At 44.2% G+C, this 23,752-nt stretch overlaps 1 protein-coding gene and 1 long non-coding RNA gene across 4 annotated transcripts in view; one reads left to right on the top strand and one right to left on the bottom strand.

Moving 5' to 3' along the window:
• Positions 1 to 23,744, bottom strand: part of PARP12 (poly(ADP-ribose) polymerase family member 12) — a 46,528-nt gene extending 22,784 nt beyond the window's left edge. The window contains exons 1-5 of one of the 3 annotated variants that reach the window (XM_006078779.4): positions 23,038 to 23,744; positions 18,964 to 19,099; positions 15,984 to 16,284; positions 13,073 to 13,171; positions 9,575 to 9,698 (exon numbers count right to left, since the gene is read on the bottom strand). In XM_006078779.4, the coding sequence (XP_006078841.2) occupies positions 9,575 to 9,698; positions 13,073 to 13,171; positions 15,984 to 16,284; positions 18,964 to 19,099; positions 23,038 to 23,366 (989 nt within the window). In that variant the 5' untranslated portion in view covers positions 23,367 to 23,744. Of the gene's footprint in view, positions 1 to 9,574; positions 9,699 to 13,072; positions 13,172 to 15,983; positions 16,285 to 18,963; positions 19,100 to 22,570; positions 22,715 to 23,037 lie in introns of those variants that run through there. The other 2 variants (XM_025291641.3, XM_044946946.2) reach the window with 2 other exon arrangements.
• LOC123334817 lies at positions 17,260 to 17,917 on the top strand. The gene is made up of 2 exons (XR_006552969.1): positions 17,260 to 17,437; positions 17,570 to 17,917. It is a non-coding gene; the product is annotated as an uncharacterized LOC123334817 (long non-coding RNA).
• Positions 23,745 to 23,752: the final 8 nt, after the last annotated feature.

A 23,752-nucleotide genomic window follows, 5' to 3' on the forward strand; every position in this document is an offset into this window, starting at 1 on the left:
AACTGGGACACAAGAAGACTACGTAATTTGCCCAAATTCACACAGTGGTAAATGAGTTTGAATGGAACTAGTCAGAATTCAAGTGTTCAAGACTCTTTTATTGTTCGAGAGAATGATAAAATGTATTGATTAGCTTAAGTTGTTAAGCTAAAGTTTATTAAGTTAAAGGGTCTGTTTTCCAGAGTAACCACTAAAAGAACAGAAAGTCACTATATAACTTTCAAATTAACAGATGAGGGGGGAAAAAATCAAATGAGGAAACATCTAAGAGAAGACCAAAAAGAGAAAAGAAAAACAGAAAAAGCAGGTCAAATAGCAAAAACAGACAGTAGAAATAAATTCAAAATTAATCACAATGTGTAAATAGGCAATCCCAACAAATGAATAAACCACTATAAAAAAAAAGATTAAAAGACAAAGATTGTCAAACTGAAAAAATATCCAGTTTTGTTATGTTTACAGGAACTATATCTAAAATAGAAACAAAAGAGCTTGAAAGTAAAATAGTGAAGCCGGCTAAAAGAAAGCAGGCATAGTTATATTAATATCAAATGAAACAGACTTAAGGCAAAAAAAGCATTACTAGAAATACTAATAAAAAGCACTCATTTTATAGTACTACCAGGTTCAATTTCCTGGGAAGATAAAATTCTTAACTTCTATATACTTCATAATAGTTTTTAAAATATAAAATAAAAATTGATGGGATTACAAGGAGAAACCAACAAATTCATAGTGAATTGTTAACATACCTTTCTGGCTAACTGATACAAGAAGCAGACAAAGAAATCAATAAATATACAAAAGATTAGAGCCACACAATTTACACCCATCTAACACCACATACAAAACACTCTATATACACAGAACTTTTACCAAAGTTAATGATGTACTAGCTTCCCTGGTAGCTCAGTTGGTAAAGAATCCCCTTGCAGTGCAGAAGAACCCAGTTCAATTCCTGGGTCAGGAAGATCCCCTGGAGAAGGGAAAGGCTACCCACTCCAGTATTCTGGCCTGGAGAATTCCATGTGGTCACAAAGAGTCAGATGCAACTGAGCAACTTTCACTTTTACAACAAAATTCAAAGTATCTGTTACTATACAGCCTGACCACAATGCAATTCATTTGAATTTAAATTTTAAAATTAATTTTAAAATATACTTAGAAATAAACCATAGGTCATCTAATCTATGGGGTCAAAAAAGGACAAAAGTCTGTTCCTGTAAAAAAGAAAAATATGAGTAATAAATCTCTGCAAGACTGATGAAGAAAAAAGGGAGGGCAGAAAAAAAGATTAAAAGTGTAAATTAAAGATGGCATAGACACTAATAGCGATATAACAAGTAACTTTATGACAGTAAGTTTTAAAATAAATACAATGACCAAACTCCTAGAAAAAATATCAACTTACCAACTGACTCAAGGAAAAACTGAAAACCTGACTGGTCCTATAATAATTATAAGAAATTGGGTCAATAGTTTAAAATCTTCCCAAGAATTAAACATCAAGACTAGATAGAAACTTTTAGATGCATAATCATTCAGGAAAAAAATAACTCTGATTTCACATGGCCTTTTGAGAATAGAAAAAATATCCATCCCAATCTCATTTTTATGAGGCTAGTAATTTCATAAGATAAAAACCAGGCATCATTATACTGTACATCTGTAACTTATATAATACTGTACATCAACTATACTTCAATTTTAAAAAACAAGCAAAGACAACATGAAACAATTATAGACCAAGCTTATTCAAACATAAATTCAAAAATCTTAAACCAGAGAGTGGCAATCCAAATTCACCATTGTGTGTGTGTGTGTGTGTGTGTGTGTGTGTGTACATGTGTGTCTACATATGCACAGGCATGACTTAGGCCTGGGAATGAAATGGACTTAACATTAGAAAATGTAAATCACTGCATTAACAAGCAAAACAGACAAAACATAGGCTCTTAATGCAGAAATTGTACTCAATAAAATTTAATTTCCATACACAATTAAAGAAAAACTCCTGGCATATTAGGCATAAAATCAGAATTGATTAGCAATGCTAAAGGTTCCAAACATTCACATATGCTTAAGGGAAAACATTTTTAAATTACTCCTTTTAAAATTAGGGAAAAAAGAAGAATCTTCCAGTTATTATCACTTCTGTTCAGCATGAGGAAATAAGGCAATCAAAAGAAATAAAATTTTTAAGAATTAAAAAGGAAAACTTAGAGTGCTATTCACAGATATTAATTTCTAAACATGTATCAAGTATATTGAGAATTATACAGATAATTCAAATAAATTATCAGTAGCTAAGATATTTCAGTAAAGTTGCAGGAGATAAGGTAGAAAAGTCAACTGCCTTTCTACACATCAGCAGGGAGAAAATAAACAAAAAAATTTAACTAGGGATGCAATGAAATGTTCCCTTGGTATCTCTAATTTTCTTGAAGAGCTCTCTAGTCTTTCCCATTCTGTTGTTTTCCTCTATTTACTTGCATTGATCACTGAGGAAGTCTTTCTTATCTCTCCTTGCTATTCTTTGGAACTCTGCATTCAGATGCTTATATCTTTCCTCTTCTTTGCTTTTCGCTTCTCTTCTTTTCACAGCTATTTGTAAGGCCTCCTCAGACAGCCATTTTGCTTTTTTGCATTTCTTTTCCACGGGGATGGTCTTGATCCCTGTCTCCTGTACAATGTTACGAACCTCCATCCATAGTTCATCAGGCACTCTATCAGATCTAGTCCCTTAAATCTATTTCTCACTTCCACTGTATAATCATAAGGGATTTGATTTAGATCATACCTGAATGGTCTAGTGGTTTTCCCTACTTTCTTCAATTTAGGTCTGAATTTGGCAATAAGGAGTTCATGATCTAAGCCACAGTCAGCTCCTGGTCTTGTTTTTGCTGACTGTATAGAGCTTCTCCAACTTTGGCTGCAAAGAATATAATCAATCTGATTTTGGTATTGACCATCTGGTGATGTCCATGTGTAGAGTCTTCTCTTGTGTTGTTGGAAGAGGGTGTTTGCTATGACCAGTGTGTTCTCTTGGCACAACTCCATTAGCCTTTGCCCTGCTTCATTCCGTACTCCAAGGCCAAATTTGCCTGTTACTCCAGGTATCTTTTGACTTCCTACTTTTGCATTCCAGTCCCCTATAATGAGAAGAACATCTTTCTGGGGTGTTATTTCTAAAAGGTCTTGTAGGTCTTCACAGAACCGTTCAACTTCAGCTTCTTCAGCATTACTGGTTGGGGCATAGGCTTGGATTACTGTGATACTGAATGGTTTGCCTTGGAAACAAACAGAGATCCTTCTGTCGTTTTTGAGATAGCATCCAAGTACTGCATTTCTGACTCTCTTGTTGACCATGATGGCTACTCCATTTCTTCTAAGGGATTCCTGCCCACAGTAGTAGATATAATGGTCATCTGAGTTAAATTCACCCATTTCAGTCCATTTTAGTTCGCTGTTTTCTAGAATGTCGACATTCACTCTTGCCATCTCCTCCTGTTTGACCACTTCCAATTTGCCTTGATTCGTGGACCTAACATTTCAGGTTCCTGTGCAATATTGCTCTTTACAGCATCTGACCTTGCTTCTACCACAGTCACATCCACAAGTGGGTATTGTTTTTGCTCTGGCTCTATCCCTTCATTCTTTCTGGAGTTATTTCTCCACCGATCTTCAGTAGCATATTGGGCACTTACCGACCTGGGGAGTTCCTCTTTCAGTATCCTATCATTTTGCCTTTTCATACTGTTAATGGGGTTCTCAAGGCAAGAATACTGAAGCGGTTTGCCATTCCCTTCTCCAGTGGACCACATTCTGTCAGACTTCTCCACCATGACCTGTCCGTCTTGGGTGGCCCCACATGGCGTGGCTTGGTTTCATTGAGTTAGACAAGGCTGTGGTCCGTGTGATCAGATTGGCTAGTTTTCTGTGATTATGTTTCAGTATGTCTGCCCTCTGATGCCCTCTCGCAACACTTACCATCTTACTTGGGAACATTTCATGCAAAGATGAGCACAATAAAGGACAGAAATGGTACAGACCTAACAGAAGCAGAAGATATTAAGAAGAGGTGGCAAGAATACGCAGAAGAACTGTACAAAACAGAGCTTCATGACCCAGATAATCACGATGGTGTGATCACTGACCTAGAGCCAGACATCCTGGAATGTGAAGTCAAGTGGGCCTTAGAAAGCATCACTACGGACAAAGCTAGTGGAGGTGATGGAATTCCAGTTGAGCTCTTTCAAATCCTGAAAGATGATGCTGTGGAAGTGCTGCACTCAATATGCCAGCAAATTTGGAAAACTCAGCAGTGGCCACAGGACTGGAAAAGGTCAGCTTTCATTCCAATCCCAAAGAAAGGCAATGCCAAAGAATGCCAACTACTGCGCAATTGCACTCATCTCACATGCTAGTAAAGTAATGCTCAAAATTCTCCAAGCCAGGCTTCAGCAATACGTGAACCGTGAACTTCCAGATGTTCAAGCTGGTTTTAGAAAAGGCAGAGGAACTAGAGACCAAATTGCCAACATCCGCTGGATCACGGAAAAAGCAAGAGAGTTCCAGAAAAACATCTATTTCTGTGTTATTGACTATGCCAAAGCCTTTGACTGTGTGGATCACAATAAACTCTGGAAAACTCTGAAAGAGATGGGAATACCAGACCACCTGACCTGCCTCTGGAGAAACCTGTATGCAAGTCAGGAAGCAACAGTTAGAACTGGACATGGAACAACAGACTGGTTCCAAATAGGAAAAGGAGTACATCAAGGCTGCATATTATCACCCTGCTTATTTACCTTATATGCAGAGTATATCATGAGACATGCTGGGCTGGAAGAAGCACAAGCTGGAATCAAGATTGCCAGGAGAAATATCAATAACCTCAGATATGCAAATGACACCACCCTTATGGCAGAAAGTGAAGAAGAACTAAAGAACCCCTTGATGAAAGTGAAAGAGGAGAGTGAAAAAGTTGGCTTAAAGCTCAACATTCAGAAAACGAAGATCATGGCATCCGGTCCCATCACTTCATGGCAAACAGATGGGGAAACAGTGGAAACAGCGTCAGACTTTATTTTTGGTGCTCCAAAATCACTGCAGATGGTGATTGCAGCCATGAAATTAAAAGACACTTACTCCTTGGAAGCAAAGTTATGACCAACCTCAGTTCAGTCGCTCAGTCATATCCGACTCTTTGCAACCCCATGAATCGAAGCACGCCAGGCCTTCCTGTCCATCACCAACTCCCAGAGTTCACTTAGACTCATGTCCATGGAGTCAGTGATGCTGGAATGGCCGAGAGGAGCTACCCCACGTCTGAGGTCAGGGGTGGCGGCCGGGAGGAGCTACCCCACTCCCCCATGCCCGAGGCCAGGGGTGGCGGCCGGGAGGAGCAACCCCACATCCAAGGAGCGGTGGCTGCGCGGGCGCAGGAGGGCCTAAAGGAGCTATCCTGCATTGAAGGTCAGGAAGGGCAGCGGTGAGGCGATAGCCCTCGTCCAAGGTAAGGAGCAGCAGCTGTGCTTTGCTGGAGCAGCCGTGAAGAGATACCCCACACCCAAGGGAAGAGAAAGGCAAGTAAGACGGTAGGTATTGCAAGAGGGCATCAGAGGGCAGACACACTGAAACCGTACTCACAGAAAACTAGTCAATCTAATCACACTAGGACCACAGCCTTGTCTAACTCAATGAAACTAAGCCATGCCCGTGGGGCAACCTAAGATGGGCGGGTCATGGTGAAGAGATGTGACAGAATGTGGTCCACTGGAGAAGGGAATGGCAAACCACTTCAGTATTCTTGCCTTGAGAACCCCATGAACAGTACGAAAAGGCAAAATGATAGGATACTGAAAGAGGAACTCCCCAGGTCAGCAGGTGCCCAGTATGCTACTGGAGATCAGTGGATAAATAACTCCAGAAAGAATGAAGGGATGGAGCCAAAGCAAAAACAATACCCAGCTGTGGATGTGACCAACCTAGATAGCATATTAAAAAGCAGAGACATTCCTTTGCCAACAAAGGTTCGTCTAGTCAAGGCTATGGTTTTTCCAGTAGTCAGGTATGGATGTGAGAGTTGGATTGTGAAGAAAGCTGAGTGCCGAAGAATTGATGCTTTTGAACTGTGATGTTGGAGAAGACTCTTGAGAGTCCCTTGGGCTGCGAGGAGATCCAGCTAGTCCATCCTAAAGGAGATCAGTCCTGGGTGTTCATTGGAAGGACTGATGCTGAATCTGAAACTCCAATACTTTGGCCACCTGATGCAAAGAGTTGACTCATTGGAAAAGACCCTGATGCTGGGAGGGATTGGGGGAGGAGGAAAAGGGGATGACAGAGGATGAGATGGCTGGATGGCATCACCGACTTGATGGACATGAGTTTGGATAAACTTCGGGAGTTGGTGATGGACAGGGAGGCGTGGCATGCTATGATTCATGAGGTCCCAAAGAGTCGGACACAACTGAGTGACTGAACTGAACTGAACTGAGGGATGCAATGCACAGTATGATTAACTATAGATAATGATGCTGTATAGCAGTATTTGCATGTTGCTAATAGAATGAATCCTAAAAAATTCTCATCACAAGAAAAATAAAGGTATTAAAGTACATTTAAATGAGTTGCTGTATTATGATGTCAGTTCTCCCCAAACATAACAGACAATGCAATTTCTAGTTAAAAAAAAAATCACAACAGAGTTTTTTTGTGAAAACCAACAGGCAGATTTTAAAATTTCTGAAGAGGAAAAAAAGACCAAGAGGCAAGATAATCTGAAGGAAAACAAAGTGGGAAACTGCCTTACCAGACACCTAAAGTTACTGTAAAGCTCTTCTACATGAGACAGTGTGATACTGATAAGAGACACACAGACCAATAACGCAGAAGGGGCCAGAAAAAGAAGGGGCGTGTATTTGCTAACTCAACACCTAACACAGAGAGCACTGAAAACAGGTGCAAAAAAGATGGCCTACTTACAAAAGTAGTGCTTGGCATCTAAGTCTGGAAATTAACCTATAAAATATATTACATTTTGTCAAATCTGACTCAGTTTGGGTGGGTTTAAAAATCAACTGACTTCTGGAAATGAACAATGTAAGATAGCTGAACAACATGAATGTATTTAATGCCACTGAACCTTACACTTAAAAATGGTTAAGATGGTAGGTAAATTTTATGTCTGTTTCATCACAATTTTTTCTTTTGCTGAGTCGAGTTTAACATTTGGCAGCGGGTGTTGTTCTTTTGTCCATAAGATACAGAGGTGAATTACAAATGTATTTTTTTTTTAATCACCTGAAATACCTCTCTCTCTATATATATATATTTATATATATCCCAAATATATTTTGGCTCACTTTTCTCAGTTTGGTTATTTTGGTGTTTTTTTTCCCACATGGACTATTTTTAAAGTCTTTACTGAATTTGTTACAATATTGTTTCTGTTTTATGTTTTGGTTTTCTGGCCACAAGGCATGTGGGATCTTAGTTCCCTGACCAGATGGAACTTGTACTTCTTGCAGTGGAAGGTGAAGTCCTAACCTTTGGACTGCCAGGGAAGTCCCTGCCTCATTGCGATTTACTTTTTGAATATATTTTTATGTTTTTAATCTTAATCTTTTATTTATTTTTAATGCTTTATTTATTTTACAATCTTTCATGTTGGAGTGTAGTTGGTTAACAATGTCGTCTTAGTTTCAGGTGCATAGCAATGTGATTCAGTTATACACACACACACACACATTTATCTATTGTTTGTCAAATTCTTTTCCCATTTAGATTATTGCAGAATACTGAGCAGAATTCCCTCTGCTCTACAGTAGTTCCTTGTTATCTATTTTAAATATAGCAGTGTGTACATGGCAATCCCAAACTCTAAATTTTTAGTTGAATATATTTTTTAAAGTGGTCTTTGGAAATTCATCTTCATAAGAATGAAACTGGACATATATTCCATTACAGGCAAAGAGAGGTTAATGCAGACCTTAAAATGTTAAGAGTTTTTAAAGAAAAATTCAGGACAATTTTTTGACGGCCTCAGGATAAGGAAGAATTTCTTATGACACAAAAAGTAGAAACCCTCCAAAAAAAAGGAAAAGAAAAAAACAGTATAAAACCATAAAGAAGAGGATGGAAAAATACTTCTCTTCATTAACAGATACCTTAAGCTGACAAGGGGAGTTCATTTATTTTCAATATATACTTAATACCCAGACACTTGAAGAATTCCAAAACTAAGGAAAAGCACCACCTTTCCCCTCCAGAAAACAGGCAAACTATAAACACAGACATTTCACGGCAGAGAAAGCACAAGTGGGCACTGAGGAGACACCTCTCCTCACAAGGACTCAAGGGTATGCAAACAGAGACCTCACTTTACACTGAAGACTAGAAAAGCACAGATATCAGACTGCACCAAATGTGAGAGAGCCACGTCATTACAGACCGCTAATGGGGGTGGGAAGTGGTATAGTCACTGTGGAAAACAACCTGGCACCCGCCAACAGAGCTGAGGAGGGACCAGCCTGGCTCCCAGCAGGCTCACCCCCAACACCTAACTCACAGAAGCCGGAGCACATGTAAACACATAAACACATGGGAACCGTCGAGAGCAGCTCCCTTCAGACCAGGTTCAAGGACAGGCAAGACTATCTGTGCTGAGAGACACTGAAACAGCAGTGGTTTGTGGCATGGACACTGACCAGAAGAGGGCTGGAAGGGGGCTTCTGGGTGATGAAAATGGTCTACAGCTGGATCAGGGCACTGGCTGCACAACTTATGCCTTCCTCAAAATTCACTGACCTATGTGCTTAGTAGCTGTGCATATGACCAAGTATCCATTTTAACTTAAAAAGCCTCAGAAAAGGAGAGGAAGAGAAGGGGGAGACTTAGATAAGGGCTGGCTACATGAGCCACTTAATCTTCCAAAAGGGGGATAATTTGTTTCACATACTTTACCAGCATCAAGTTGCACATAATTGTACCCTAAGCACAAATTTATTTTACCCGCTCAAAAAATGGGCTCAAATTCTCTTCTTGGCCACATATGTTCCAAGGAATCCAAGATACGGTAAGCATTTGAAAATATAGTTACTCAACACTTCCCCATTTACTCTAAGTGAAAATTCTAGGACATACGCAGAAAAATAAAAAAGACTGAATGATAAACAGCAGTTCAGCTACATGACTTTACAGGCAAAGGCTAAAATTTCACAAATGACTACTTCTTGGTTTTCTGGACTAATCAATGAGGATATATTTACATAATTGATCCCCAAATCAAATCATTCAGAACTTACTTGGTACCCCTCCCTCACTCCTCTCCCCATAGCTCCTCCCTGAAAAAAGAGGAAGATGAGGGAACAGAGGCGTCAACCACCAGCATGACCATCAGCTCTCAATTTCCAGCCCAGAGCCTCTGCTTGTAGACCAGGTAGCCTGCTTACTCCATGTATGTGTGTGTGTCTGTCTGAAGCCCATAAAAACTAAAGCCCAATGTGTCTAAACTTCTTATACTGCACACAAAAGCCCAGGCACAAACAGACACAGATGACGTATTTCATACCCGTCTCTTGCAGGATTGCTATATGCCTCTTCAATAAGCTCCATTTTGTGCAAATCCTTCCACTTGCCTCCATCTAAGACTTGCCATCGATATGGCAAGTGGAAATGAACTCTACTGCACTTATCTGAAATAAAAATATAAAGAGGTAAGCACATTGGCAGCACATAGCATGGCCCAGCCCTGTGGTTCCCAATGGGTGTGGTACTGCCTGCTGACCTGGCAACATTTTAGAAATCTGTGAGGGAGCCTTTTTTAATGAAGTCATACCTGAGCATTTAGATACTGAATTTTATTATACACACTTTCCTTTTATGTCTCCCTTTTTAACAGGACATTAAACACATCAAACTTATTTTTTAAAACTGTGCGTTGGTAGGTTACATTATGTATGAATTACATCTCATGAGAGTAAAGCAGCTGATCATGAGATGGTCAAAGCTTCCATCCCTGCAAGGGGCAGTCTGTCCATGCATTATTGCCATATATGTGACATTTGGATGGAGAGCGATCACACCAGAAATGGAGGCAGGTCATCTCTACTAGAACCATCCCAACCCAAACAGGTCCTACCACAGGTGGGTCAGCAGCACGGTTCCAGTCTGCCTTGATCTTTGTGGCTACCAACATGCTCTTCCCTTCTCAACATACCCCACTCCTAGAATGTATTATACACATAGCCTGGGTCTGTGGTTGCCAGCCAACTGCTCCCACTGCCTTCCCTGTGCTCCCCAGGCCTGTCCCTCCTAGTACCTCCTGCCTGCTGTGCCTTGGCCAATGCCAGCAGCTCACCTGGAACGCTGCTCACACCCACCTCTACCTGCAGAGGTTCTAGTACATCCTGAAGGAGGAATGTTGTGAGAGGAAAGGGAGACAGGAAAGAAGTGCAATGGGAATCTCCACACTCTGATACCTGCAGGATCCATATAACTATTAGGTAGAAAGATACACAGGTATGGAATGCCTCTATTTGGGTGAAAAAATAGAAAAGACAGGATTAGATATATTCTCACTAAATACACATGTGGGAATGGGAGAGGGAAGACTAGGTGGCTGGGCACAAAGGTATGAGGAAAGATTTGAATTTTGAAATGAAAATATAGTCCACAAAAGTCAAACATCTGTATCATTTGAAAAAAAGGTACAAAATAGTGTGCATAGTGACCTTGTGCAAAAAGAGACTAGATATACACTTCTGCTTGAATAAAATCTTTACGGAAGGATATTCAAGGAACTAGTAATAAGGACTGTTTCTGGAGAGAATCTTGGTGCTGGGAAAAAGGGGTGTAAGGAAGACATTTCTTACTGTCTTTTGTACATTCTTAATTCATCTTTCAAAGTAGTAACAATGAAGTCTGGCTAATTTGACACCTGACAAAGATGTGAATAAAGAATATTGAAAACTATTACAAATCAATAATGAGATCAAACAACCCAATAAAAAATGGGCAAAACAGTCACAAAAGACCATATACTGTATGATTCCATTTATATGAAATATCCAGGCAAACCCATAGAGACATAATGTAAAGATGTAGTTACCAGGAGCGTGAGGGTGGGGAGAAGGGGTAGCAACTGCTAATGGGTTTCTTTGTGGGTGATGAAAATGTTCTAATATTAACTGTGATGATGGTTGCACAAATTGACTATGTTAAAAACCATTAAATAAATTGTATACTATGTGAAATATACTTAATATCTTAACAAAGCTGTTATTTGCCTGAAAAATAGGCAAAAGATTTAAACAGATACTTCACAGAAGATATGCAAACAGCCAAAAGGCATATGAAAATACATGCTAAACATCATTACTTATCAGGGAAATACAAATGAAAGTCACAATGGATATCACTACTCATTTACTAGGATGGCTAAAATTTACAGGACTGACAACACCAAGTGCTGACAGTGATGCAGAGCAACCAAAACTCTACTACACAGCTGGTGGGAAAGTGAAATGGATCCACTTTGGAAGACAGTTTGGCAGTAACTTGTAATGTTAAATACATGTTTATCATACGATCAGACATTCCACTTTGAGGTCTTTACCCACGAGATGAAGACATATATCCACATGAAAACTTGTACATGAAAACTGACATAGAGGTTTTATTCATAAAAGCCCAAACTGGAAATAACCCAAATGTTCATCAACGTACGTATGTATAAACAAATTGTAGTTAATCAATGCAACAGAATACATGATTACGTTTATTTAAAATTCTGGAAAAGGCAAGTCTAGTCCCCATCAACAAAAAGCAGATCAGGGATTGCCTTGGGTCAGGAAACTGGGTGGTGAAGATCAACTGTATGGGGGCATAAGAGCAATTTTTGGAATGAGAGAACTGTTTCACATCCAGATTATAGTGACAGTTATATGGGCAAACATATTCCCCAAAACTCAAAGGGTGTATTTTATTTTGTATTAATTATATCTAATAACACTGATTTTTAAAAACATATATATACATACACACACACGTGTGTGTGTATCTCACACATTGCCTGACCTAGTATTCCATTTCCAGGAATCTATCCATGGTAAAATACACGTATACTCAGATGTTCAAGGAAAAATCATTCTAATCAAATACCACACTGTTGTTTTTAAAATCCAGGTAGACATACACATATGTACTAACATAGAAAAAATCACCAAGACACACCATTAGGTAAAAGAAGTAGGTTAAATAATGCATATCACATGTTCCCATCTGTTGACAAATATGTAAAACAAATATGACCACAGTCCCATGTTAACCTTTGGAAGGCTGAAGGAAGACTTCAGGATTTACTCTGTACCATTTCACTCATTTACAAAGTGAAAGTATTCATGAATTGCTTGGGTAGTTTTTTAAAGACTGAAAACAAAACAGGAAGTTTGGGTGTTTGTTTTTTTTTTAAGAAGAGTCACCAAATTTGAGAAGGAATCATTCTTTAGTCAAAGCCCAGGACATCAGCAAGAACAAAGATTTAGTAAAAATACAGTCTCTCTCTCTCACACACACACACAAAACATTTGCTACATCTGATAAAAAAGAGAGTATTGAGAGAAACTCTGAACTTAAACAAATTCTCATCCCCCAAGAGTACACAGAGGGGTCTCCTCCTGAGAAGAGGGTGTTCCTAGGTTCTGAGGCATCTCTGAGACTACAACCTCCTTCTAGAAGGGAACTAGACTGGGATCTGAGTGTTTCTGTGGGTTTGTGACCTCACACTAAGCTAACCAAGGGGCAACACCTGACATTCGTTTGCTGCATGAAACAAACAGTCCCCCAAACTCATCTGCAGTTTGATTTTTAGAAACTCAAGTATTCAATAATTCTTACCACTCTCAACTCCCCAACAAAATCACTGAAGTGCCACCAGCTTGCAATTAAGAATGCCCGAACCTCTTTGGATGGGTGAGAGGACCTTGAGGGGTGACGTCAGAGCAGAGCTCTGGGAACCAGGAGCAGCTGTCCCGCCTGCAAGTGGATGAAGGGGTTTCCCCCGACTCACCTTGAAAGCTACAGCTCTTCCAGATATGGAACAAGCAGATCTGATCACTCTCCTCTTGGGTGGCAGGGTTTAGGGACACAGAATCTGTGTCTCTTTTTTCTACAAAGAAAGACCACAAAGATGTGTCACCAGTGCTTCTGATATGGGGCTGGAGTAGTTCAAGGTACAAAGGAGAGAGAACAGAATTCATTCATTCCTCTGCATGCGGCAAAAGTGGGCAAGGCAAGCTCACAAAATCTTATAATGTTCTAGATGAAAGCACCCTCAGACATACAGGTGGACCCTCTCTGCCTTTTAGGGAGGAATCCGGGAGCCCAAGGCCATATGACTGCTGCCAAATCCAGGACATCATGGTTGGGGTGAGCTTTTTCTCAGCTCTGGCTGTGCACCCAATTCACTAGGAGACCTGTTTATAAACACACGTGCTCAGCTCTCCCTCAGACTGACTCAATCAGCAGCTTTCAACAGTGGAACCTGGGACACTTTAATAGGGAGGGGTGGGGAACCACTAACCAACACATTTTCCTTCTGTATCTACGGCTGTGATTACCCCAGAGAACAAGTAAAGGCTGCATTTTATAAACTAGATTTGATTCCAAAAGCAAATGAACTATGAGAACTGGGTTCCAATACCAAAAAAAACAAATCAATGGAAAGCCTACAATTCAAAATTAAACCTTATTTAGGTTAACTATAAGAACTTCCCAGATGGCATAATGGTAAAGAATCCACCTGCCATTTCAAGGAGACACAAGAGACGGCAGTTTGATCCCTGGGTTGGGAAATCCCCTGGAGTAGGAAATGGCAACCCACTCCAGTATCCTTGCCTGTAAAATTCCATGGACACAGGAGCCCAGCAGGCTCCAGTCCATGGGGTCACAAAGAGTTGGATACAACTGAACAACTGATCATGCACACACACACACAGATTTTAATGTAACAGGAGGATGCACATGCTTTCAAAGTCTACCTTTAATAGAATTGCTTCAATGAGCCACTACTTAATAATTACATTTGGGCATGCCCCAACTACCACCATGTAAACCTATAAAACTCTCCCTGTCATCACTCAATCACCTCCCTAAATTAAACCCCCAAAGGACTTGAATGAAAATGTACTTTGTTTTCAGGCTACAGAGTTCGGTGTATCAATTTGATCTTATTTTTGAGATTGAAAGCTTCTATACTCTTAGATCAGAGAAGGCAATGGCACCCCACTCCAGTACTCTTGCCTGGAAAATCCCATGGATGGAGGAGCCTAGTGGGCCGCAGTCCATGGGGTCGCTAAGAGTAGGACACGACTGAGCGACTTCACTTTCACTTTTCACTTTCCTGCACTGGAGAAGGAAATGGCAACCCACTCCAGTGTTCTTGCCTGGAGAATCCCAGGGAGGGGAGCCTGGTGGGCTGCCATCTATGGGGTCGCACAGAGTCAGACACGACTAAAGTGACTTAGCAGCAGCAGACATCCACAGGCTGGACCTTAAAGCTCACACCTGTGGCACTTTAGAGGTTGCCTCCTTCTCCCTCCAGGGGCAGGTATCCTTCCCTGCCTTTCTAACAAGGCCATAATCCAACTGACACTCTTCACAATCTATTAAAGCAAAATCATTTGCTTCTAGGCTTCCTACTATTAGAAGAAACTAACCAAAAGTAATTGAAGAAAATGTAAAGGAAACATACAGCGAGGACACCTCTCAAATATAAATCTCAGGTAAGTTTAGAGTGGTAAGTTAGTTTGCTGGTCATCCTGGCATTAATAATTTAGGAAGTGGTCTATTAAAAATCCTAGATTATCAGTACAGCTAACAAGTTGGGGGAGCCGTGCCTCAGAGACACCTAGAACCAAGGCCCAGGACACTGGCCAGTACATGGCAAGGACTCAAATTTGTTGAATGAAAAAATGGATTATCAGGATGGCCAGCCAGCAGAGAGTGTGAAATTCACAGAACACCAAGGCATCGTAGCCTCCCTGGTATTGAATCATGGTATTCACTTCCCACAGTGTAACAGGTACTCAAGAAATGCTTACTGGGACTTCCCTGGTGGTCCAGTGGTTAAGAATCCACCTTGCAATCAGGGGACAGGAGTTTGATCTCTGGTCAGGGAACTAGTAGCCCATGTGTGGCAGAGCAACTAAGCTCATGCAAGGCAATTAGAGAGTCTATGCTCTGTGACAAAAGATCCCGTGTGATGCAATGAAGATTCCATGTGCCACAACTAAGACCCAACACAGTCTAATTACAAGCTTTATATAAAAAAAGAAATGCTTACTAAAGAAACAATCTCTGCTCAAAATCCCCCCATATGCCTGTCACTAAGCATGACATTCCTCACAAAATAAAAAGTATCCTGGCAGGTTCACCATTCAACAAGTCAGTGCCAACCGTAGCCCAGCAGGTACCATTTAGAGATGAGCACTGAACAAAGTAAATTTGCAATGATGAAAAAAAATTCCATTCATGTCAAAAGAGAGCCAAAATTAAAATATGCTTCATTCAAAAAAATAGATAAAATGTGCCTCATGCACCTATTAAAAAAAAAATCTCAACAGAACATAATGCAAAGGATGGCCCCAGAATTGTAGAGCATGGCATTCTTAACTGTGGGGTCCTTCACAGGAAAACAAGCTCTCCAGGGCAGAAGAGGGAAGACTAGATAGGGAGAAGCAGCATCACTCATCTCCACGCAGATCTCAGGCCCAGAGGGGATTCACCCACCGTCCACACCAACCCAAATTTGTTTAAAATGTATTTGTTCACAGCTCTGATTTCAACTCATCTTCACAGCCCCCACTGGCTGGAAAGGGGTGGCCAACTCCCTTTTACTCAGAGCAGCACAGACTTGCCCAAAGTCACACATTCCATTTGGCAGCCAACTGGAATCTAGGAGCCCCAGCCCAGAGCCTTACTGGAAGTCCCTTGTGACTGCGAGGGTGGAGGTGGCACCCGGATGGAGGCAGAGCTCTTATTCTTGATGTCATGCGCGTTTCTGTAAATGGAAGGCAGCTTGCTCACCAGCTCCGGCCTCATGCCCAATTTCTCCAGTTTTTCCAGGTTCTCAGAATTAGAGAAATCATGGGATCTCTTACAGCCAGTGCCAAACTTGCATTCACCCTGCGAAAAATACTGGCAGACATGGAGCTTGATACACTGCTTTTTAAAGGAACAAGAGCCGTATGGTCCATCTCCTTTGTTGTAATGAAGGCAGATCTGTTAACGAAGAAGGAAAAAAGACAGCAGCTTAGAAAGGCCTCACATGACACTACCTCCTTACTGAGCAGTCTCTGGTTAATTGATGTTCCTCCAGAGACCTAGCCAAGGCTGTGACCCTTTCATGACATGGGTCACAAGCTCTGAGACCATCCCTCACTCTAGATGGACAACTGCTAGCACATGCTCTTGGTAAATGGGAACCAGGAGGACAGCAGACTGCCCAGAGCAAGCCTCTCTGGTTGGCGGGGGTGGGGGGGACTTCCAGCTGATCAGAGCTGCTCTTTATGAGACAACATTTTAATGTAACTCACACAGGAACATCCTAACAATCCCTGCATTCTACCGACCGCCCCCCACTTCACTGATTAACCAACTCCCTCTAACCCAGGACCCAGCTTCTCCCAACTCATTTTTTCTCCAATTCAAGGTCAAAGAGGCTCTGAGGGTTTCAAGAAGGCCAAATACAGCCCTTTCAAAATGAGACTCAGTGAAGTTAACAGGCTTGCTCTGAGTCACACAGTTATCTAGCACACCTGGCACAGGTGGTGTCTGCTGAACTGGGTTGTTGGTAAGGTGGGGCTTGAACTTCAATCAGCTGTTCCTTCTCTACATTCCACATTCCTGGAGCTGGGAACCAAGCCAGAGACCATCATGGGCCCACCCACTCAACTCACAGGCATCATATCAAACAGAGGGCTGCAGAACCCAGACCAAGATCATCAGGGACCACCTTCTGGGGATGGAAGCCCCGGGGAGAAGATCAGCAACAGCTGGGCCCTAACCCTGATTCTGTCACTTACAAGCTGCCTGATCTCGAGCAGGCCACTCACTAGCTCTGAGATTCTGTTTCTTAATCCCCTAAATGGGACTAACGCCACCTACAAAGCCGGGCTATTGTGAGAATTAAATGAAAAATATACAAAGTGACTAGAACCAGTGGGTGCTCAGTTCATGGCGGCAGCCCCTCAACGGTCATCTGATGATGAGGGGACTAGCCTGAGAGCAGTACTCCTGAAGGAAAGCCGCACTGGATCCGAGCTTATAGCCCGTGTGATAGCACTGTGTCCTGAACCACCTCACACAGCCCAGGAGACAGACTGCACATTCCAGATGGATTACCTGCTGATTCACTTCTCACACCACTAACAAGGTGATTGCTCCAAAAAGTTAATGCCTACCCTCCCAACACAACCTCGCTCCAACTCCCTCCTGTGACACAGGAGGCTGTGCAGATGAGCCTTCACCCACCTAGTTCTCTCTCTCCCTCCCACCCTAAATCCAGGTCATGCTGACGTACACACTGTGCCCTGACTAGGCAGGCTCTCTGCCTCCCTCTTCCCAGACCTTCATCCTCCACTCATCCTCCAGCACCCAGAGCAACCACCATCTGCTCCAGGACTCCTTCCCTGGTGCCCAAACCGTGCCCCTGAGACCAGAGCACCAACTCCAACTAAAGCACTGACAATCCCATTAAAGCACTGATAAGCAACAGCACCTTGCTATCAACCGCCAACTTGTCCCACCCAGTAGCTGTGCCCCGCCTGGAAGAGCAGAAGGGGTTTTTCATCTCCTTAATGCCAGTGCCTCACCTGTAGTGGATATGCAATAAAGGTTAACTGAATTAAATTGATACTAATTTTCAAAAGGCAAAGTAAAACAATACATATTATGCACCAGTCATTTGCTCTATAGCATCTTTCTCAAATAGTGATTTCAACTGAATAGTAATTCATTAAAATATAAATATTTTATGTTATTAAATGTCATTAACATATCCATCTCATCTCTGTCGCCTCATCCAAGAAGCAGGGCCAGAACAGCCCACAGAACCCATGCTGGCCAGAAAATGACTGCTCAGGTCTGCCACAGAGCACAGCCAACCCTCGGCCTGGCTGCTGTCCTCCGCACACAGAGGCCCCGCCCTCAGAGGCAGGCTGTTCTGGTGAGACACACATGTTGCCAACAGGGACTTCCGCTCAGAACTTTGTGCTGGCTGGGCAGAAGCTTTTGGGGAACTGCAGCACAGTCAGGGTCCTTTCCGACCCAGTCTCCTTTCCTTCCCCTCTCCTGCCACAGATTTCAGGGCACCATCATCACATGGGCCCCCACCTTCCTCTGCTCCCCCGAAATAAATGTCTCCCACTTCCAATCCCATCTTGGTGTCTACTTCTCTTAGGACTTGAACTCATCCATGACCACTGCAGTGAGCTTCAAAACAAGTGGTTTCTGTCTGAAGTGCAGTGTGAGAATTTACAATGACCCAAGTTAGAAAACTGCCCCACAGACCTCCAGAGCCCCGTGGTACCTGCATTTTTCTAAGTCCTGCTAGACAGGGAGGGGCTGGCTGGAATCCCAAACCCCTCTAAGCTCTGTGTAACAACTGCCTGCAATCATTGGCCAAACAAGCCCCCCCAACCTCACAGAAGCCCTGCAAAGGACGTACCAGCCCAACTGACATAGAAGGAAAGGAGGATTCAAGAAGTGGCAAGGTTGGTGCAAGGTCACGGATCTAAAAATCACCAGAGGCGGGAATACAGTCCAGGGCTCCCGACAGGCAGACCGCAGTGATCACTGTTGAGCCCCTGGCATCTCTTCTGCCATAGTGTTTCCCTGTCTTCCAACCTCCTGGCCTCTTCCTCATCACTTACCCTTGGGCCCACCCCTCCTGGCACTCACCTCTGGCAAGAGCAAGGGGTCGTTCTGAAACAGGAGCATGCAGAGCTCACCGTAGTTGAGGTGGTCCAAGCCATGTGTTTTCAGCACGCTCATGTTGTGATTGGACATCAAGTTGTGACCGTTCCTACAGTCCTTCCTGCAAAGAAACAGGGCTAGGGTCACAGCTGAAATGTTTCCCCCCAAACTCTTATGCTGAAGTCTTAACCTCCAGTACTTCAGAAGTATTTGGGGTCTTTCAAAAAAGTGATTAAGCTAAAAATGAAGTCACAGCGGGGGGAGGGGGGGTGGGGGGGAGCGAGGGCTAATCCAATCTGACTGGTGTCTTTATTAAAAAAAGGCGGGGGGATCAGGACACAGAGGGAAGACAATGTGAAGATACAAGGAGAAGATGGCATCTACAAGCCAAGGAGAGATGCCTCAGAATATGCTGACACCCTGACCTCTGACTTCTAGCCTCCAGAACTGTGAAAAAATAAGTTTCTTAAGCTACCCAGTCTGTGGAACCTTATTACGGCAGCCTGAGCAAACTGAAACGACTGGCAAAATCAATCTTTAAGATAATTTTTCAGGAATAGTTCCTGACATTGTTTAAAAACATCAAAGAAAACCTGCATGTCCATGAAAAATCATAGTGCTCATCTGCAAAAGAAGAGATGGTGCCTTGTGAGTTCTAGGCCCAGGGAAGCACCTCTCAGCAGGTATTTAGTGAGACTTACAGGGCCATTTCCCGAACAGTCAGTGTGCCAGTCACTGAGCACTTACTGGCATTCAACACTGGCTGAATAAATGAGTGTGGATGGCTTATGATTACAGGTGTGTATACACACACACATACACAGACACCCACAAACACACCATTGAGGCCCAGCCCTTTTTTCTGCTCCCTTCTTCCATTGTTTTGATCAATAATTGCCTCTTGAAAACTCACTGTGAACCAGGAACTGGCAGTATGCCCCCAAAGAGCCAAAGATAAGCCTTCAAATGATCACCTGGGTGATCAACAGAACCCAGCAGAGTCAGGTAAATTACATCTGCTTGACTCCGACACTACCACACCTATGATAAGCATCTCAAAAGAAAACTGAATCACTGACCAAATCTGTACTTCCCCTGGGCTCCCCCAAGGCAGTCAAGAGCAACTTCCCTCTTCCACTGCACAGGCCAAAAACCATGGCATCATCCAACCCCGCTCCTCTCTAGTGGATACACAGACATTGAGATGACTCTAAAATGTGGGAAGCGCAAGGTCAGCTGTGTTCAGGATCCATCAGCAAACAGAGCGGCACCTGATCCTGACAGGAGTGGGGAAGCAATCAGGGAGGGTGCCTGAATGGTATAAGTCTAAGTCTGATACTAAGGGCTGAAGAACTAGGTACGGAGAGTAGGAAAGACGGAAAGTGTTAGTCACTCAGTAGTGTCTGACTCTTTGTGATCCCACGGACTGCAGCCTGCCAGGCTCCTCTGTCTATGGAATTCTCTAGGCAAGAATACTGGAGTGGGTAGCCATTCCTTTCTCCAGGGTATCTTCCTGACCCAGGGATCGAACCCAGGTTTCCTGTACTGCAGGCGGATTCTTTAAGATCTGAGGCACCAAGGAAGCCCCATTCTAGGCAAAGGGGCTTCATAATTACAATGATCATGATGATGATGATGACTACTAAAAGGGCATTTACCACAAACCAGGGTTTGCTTAAATGTTTTGTGAGTTAACTCATAGTGTCCTCAACAAGCCTATAAGGTGGGTAATACCATCCCATTTTGGAGATAAGAGAACTAAGCCTCAGATAAAAACTAATTTGCCCAAGATCACTCAGCTGGCAAGGGGCAGAGCCAAGGCAGAGCCAAGGCAGGCTTGTCTTGGGGCTAAGTTCTTGACCACTTGCTCACTGTCCCCTAAGCAAAGGATGGAATCAGGGACCTGGGACCCTCTCCAGAGGTCACCAACAAAAGCAGCAGTGATGATCTATGTCTGTGACAGCTGATTCTGCAAGTTGAGGAGGACAGAGAGCTTCGCAGGGAAAGCACAGAACATGCAGCTGACCACACCCACTCTCCCTTATGTGATCCGGAAACAGTCAAAGAAGGAAGGTTCAAGAAACTGTCCTGTGTAAACCACAAAGAAGACAAACAAACAAAAAAAAAGAACTTAGGATCATCCAGGCCTATAAATACTAGACTTCCAAGACAAAATCTGACCCCAACTTTGGGAATTAGCCTACCTAAAGATAGGTCTGCTATCTTTATTTTACCAACTACAGATATCAACAAGACCCACTAGTGATCTCTGTCATTAGATCCCTCCATCTACCATCTACTGTATCTACCTTCCTCTCTGCATGCTGCTCCCCCTTCCACCCTGAGATGTGGCCTCTCCACCAGCCCCTGAAGGCTCAATTGCCCTGGCGCTCCACCCTCAGCTTCCACCTCAGATAAGACCCACTCTTGCTGCTGTAGCCATAGTAAATGCTGCCCCCAAACTCCCAAAACCTGCATCTCAGTGTCCTGGCAATCCTCCCAAGTTTCAGACCTGGAGAGCTACCCTCTGGGCACTCTTCAAAACAAAACCCTCTCCCACTCTCTGTCAACAGTAAGAAAACTGTCATCTCCAAGTGAACGATAATAAAGAAAAATGAGTCATCAACTCTTGAATCCTGTTACCCTCCTCTTACCAACTCTCCCAAATTTCTCATACATACACCCGTTCCTCATAAGGCCTTATCTGGGTCTTGAAATATTTGAATCTAAGGATTTCTGGGGAGCTGCTTCTCAGGGACATTTTCCAACTCCCTCTGCATCCAGGCACAGACATCCTGTGGTGCTTGGGTCATGGACAGAAAAATAGCTACCATTCCAAAACTGGCCCATAAAAATCTCCCACTAGCCCTCTACTATCCATCTTCTCTACCTGCTCCTTGGAACTTGATACCCAGATGGCCTTTAAGAGTCATGGGTTGAAGAAGAGAGAGTCTAGGTCTGCCAGCCTGGGTCCCTAAATGACTATATGGATCAAGGTCCATACTTCACGCTGTTAATCTCACAATTAGACCTGATGTGAGCATGAAATAAGGTCTACCCTGTTAAGGCAGAAAAAAGAAAAATAACTAAAATTATTTGTTCTTCCAGTCATTCTTCCAGATGACTGGACTAGCTTCCAAACGAAATCATCATAGCCTCCTCTAAATGAGAATGCGTACCACTATCTATCTTCCTACAATGCACACCTGATGGCTGCTCTCTTCTGCTACTTGACGGGCCCCCATTACCTTCAGGGTGAGGTCCAAATTCTTTAGCATTTACCTCTTGAATCTACTCCACAAATCTCACTGAGCGCCTGCCAGGTGCAGAGCACAGACCTGAGGGCCGGGAGAGCCCAGCCAGGACGAAGACGGAGGATTCTCCGTTCTAACGAGTTTACGTTCTACTGAAAACATTGGGAAGCCCATGAAGGGCGCTATGAGAAAAGTAAACAGAACGTGATGGAGAAGAAAGAAAAGGGCTCCCAAGGAAAGAGATGCCTGAGTCGAGTCCTGAAGGATACTCGAGGTAAACTAGGAAAGGCGGTCCAGGAGAGCAGAGGTCACCCGATGAGCAAAGGCTGGAGTTATACCCGGGCTGGAAGGGCACCCTGAGGAGCCCAGGATGGAGGGCCGGCGAGGACCCGTTCAGTTCCCTCAGGGGCACTGGGGGCCAGGGTTAGAAGCCTGCATTGTATTCCAAATGCAACGGAAGCCGCTGGCGTCCAGGCAGCAGGTGAAGAGAAGCTTTCAAAAGATCCCTTCTGTGGCGGGGCAGAGAGCGCTGAGCGGCCCTCAGGGCGGGCCGTGGGCCGTGGGCCCACCCCCACCCCGGTTCGGCCACTCCCAGGCTGTCCCTCCCCGAGGCCAACGCTCGACGCGGAGCCCCACGCCCCGTTCCACCTATTCAGAAAGCGCTCAATAAACGTTCGCTGAAGAGAAAGGAGGGGGAGGAGTACAGGCCAAGGAACAGCCACCTCATAGTCTCTCCCCCAAACTGACGAAGGGCGGGGAGGGAAGACGCCCTCCCCGCCGTCGGGCTCCCGGCGCGGCGCCTTACCCGTCCCTGAGGAACTTGCACTTGCCGTAGAACAAGAACTTGCAGAGGTGCAGCTGCGAGCACAGCCCCGCGCAGCCCGGCTTCGGGCCCAGATGGGCGCCGCAGAGCCGCAGCGGCGACACGGCCAGCACCACGCGCTCGACGGCCGCCGCGCCGGCCCCGGCCGCCCGCCTCGCCACCACGAAGCGCCCGCGCTCCCGCAGCAGCCGGTCCAGCACGTCGTCGCCGACGCTCGGCCGCACCCGGCGCAGTAGCTCCTCCAGCTCCAAGGCGCCCCCGGCCGCGCACAGCACCTGGGTCACCTCACGGAGAAGGGCGGCCGGCGCCATGGTCGTCGGGCCCGCGACTGGAGGGGAGCAGGCGGCTCCCGCGGGGAGGAGACTGGGGCCGAAAACGAAACTGAAAGCTCCCCCCGACCAGGGGAAAACAGAACCCGGTGGCTTCGCCACGCCTCCGGCTCTCAGCTGAGCGGAGCTCGGCGCCTTCCGGCACCGGGCCCCTCAGCTGTGCACGCCCGCCCCGTCGGAAGCCCGCAGGAGCTTCTTCAGCGTCCGGGGGACTCGACGACGAGTCCCCTCAGAGTGCTGACAGGAAGAGAGTCGACCCAGCCTAGGGGTCGCGCTTGGCGTTCCGGTAGCGCCTTCGCCGGGACGAGGCGGGGTGGGGCCGCCCGGGAGCGCGCGCCTCCCGCTTTTGACTCCGGGCGTCGGGAAAT

Source organism: Bubalus bubalis, chromosome 8, assembly GCF_019923935.1.
Source record: "Bubalus bubalis isolate 160015118507 breed Murrah chromosome 8, NDDB_SH_1, whole genome shotgun sequence".
Lineage (NCBI taxonomy): Eukaryota > Metazoa > Chordata > Mammalia > Artiodactyla > Bovidae > Bubalus > Bubalus bubalis.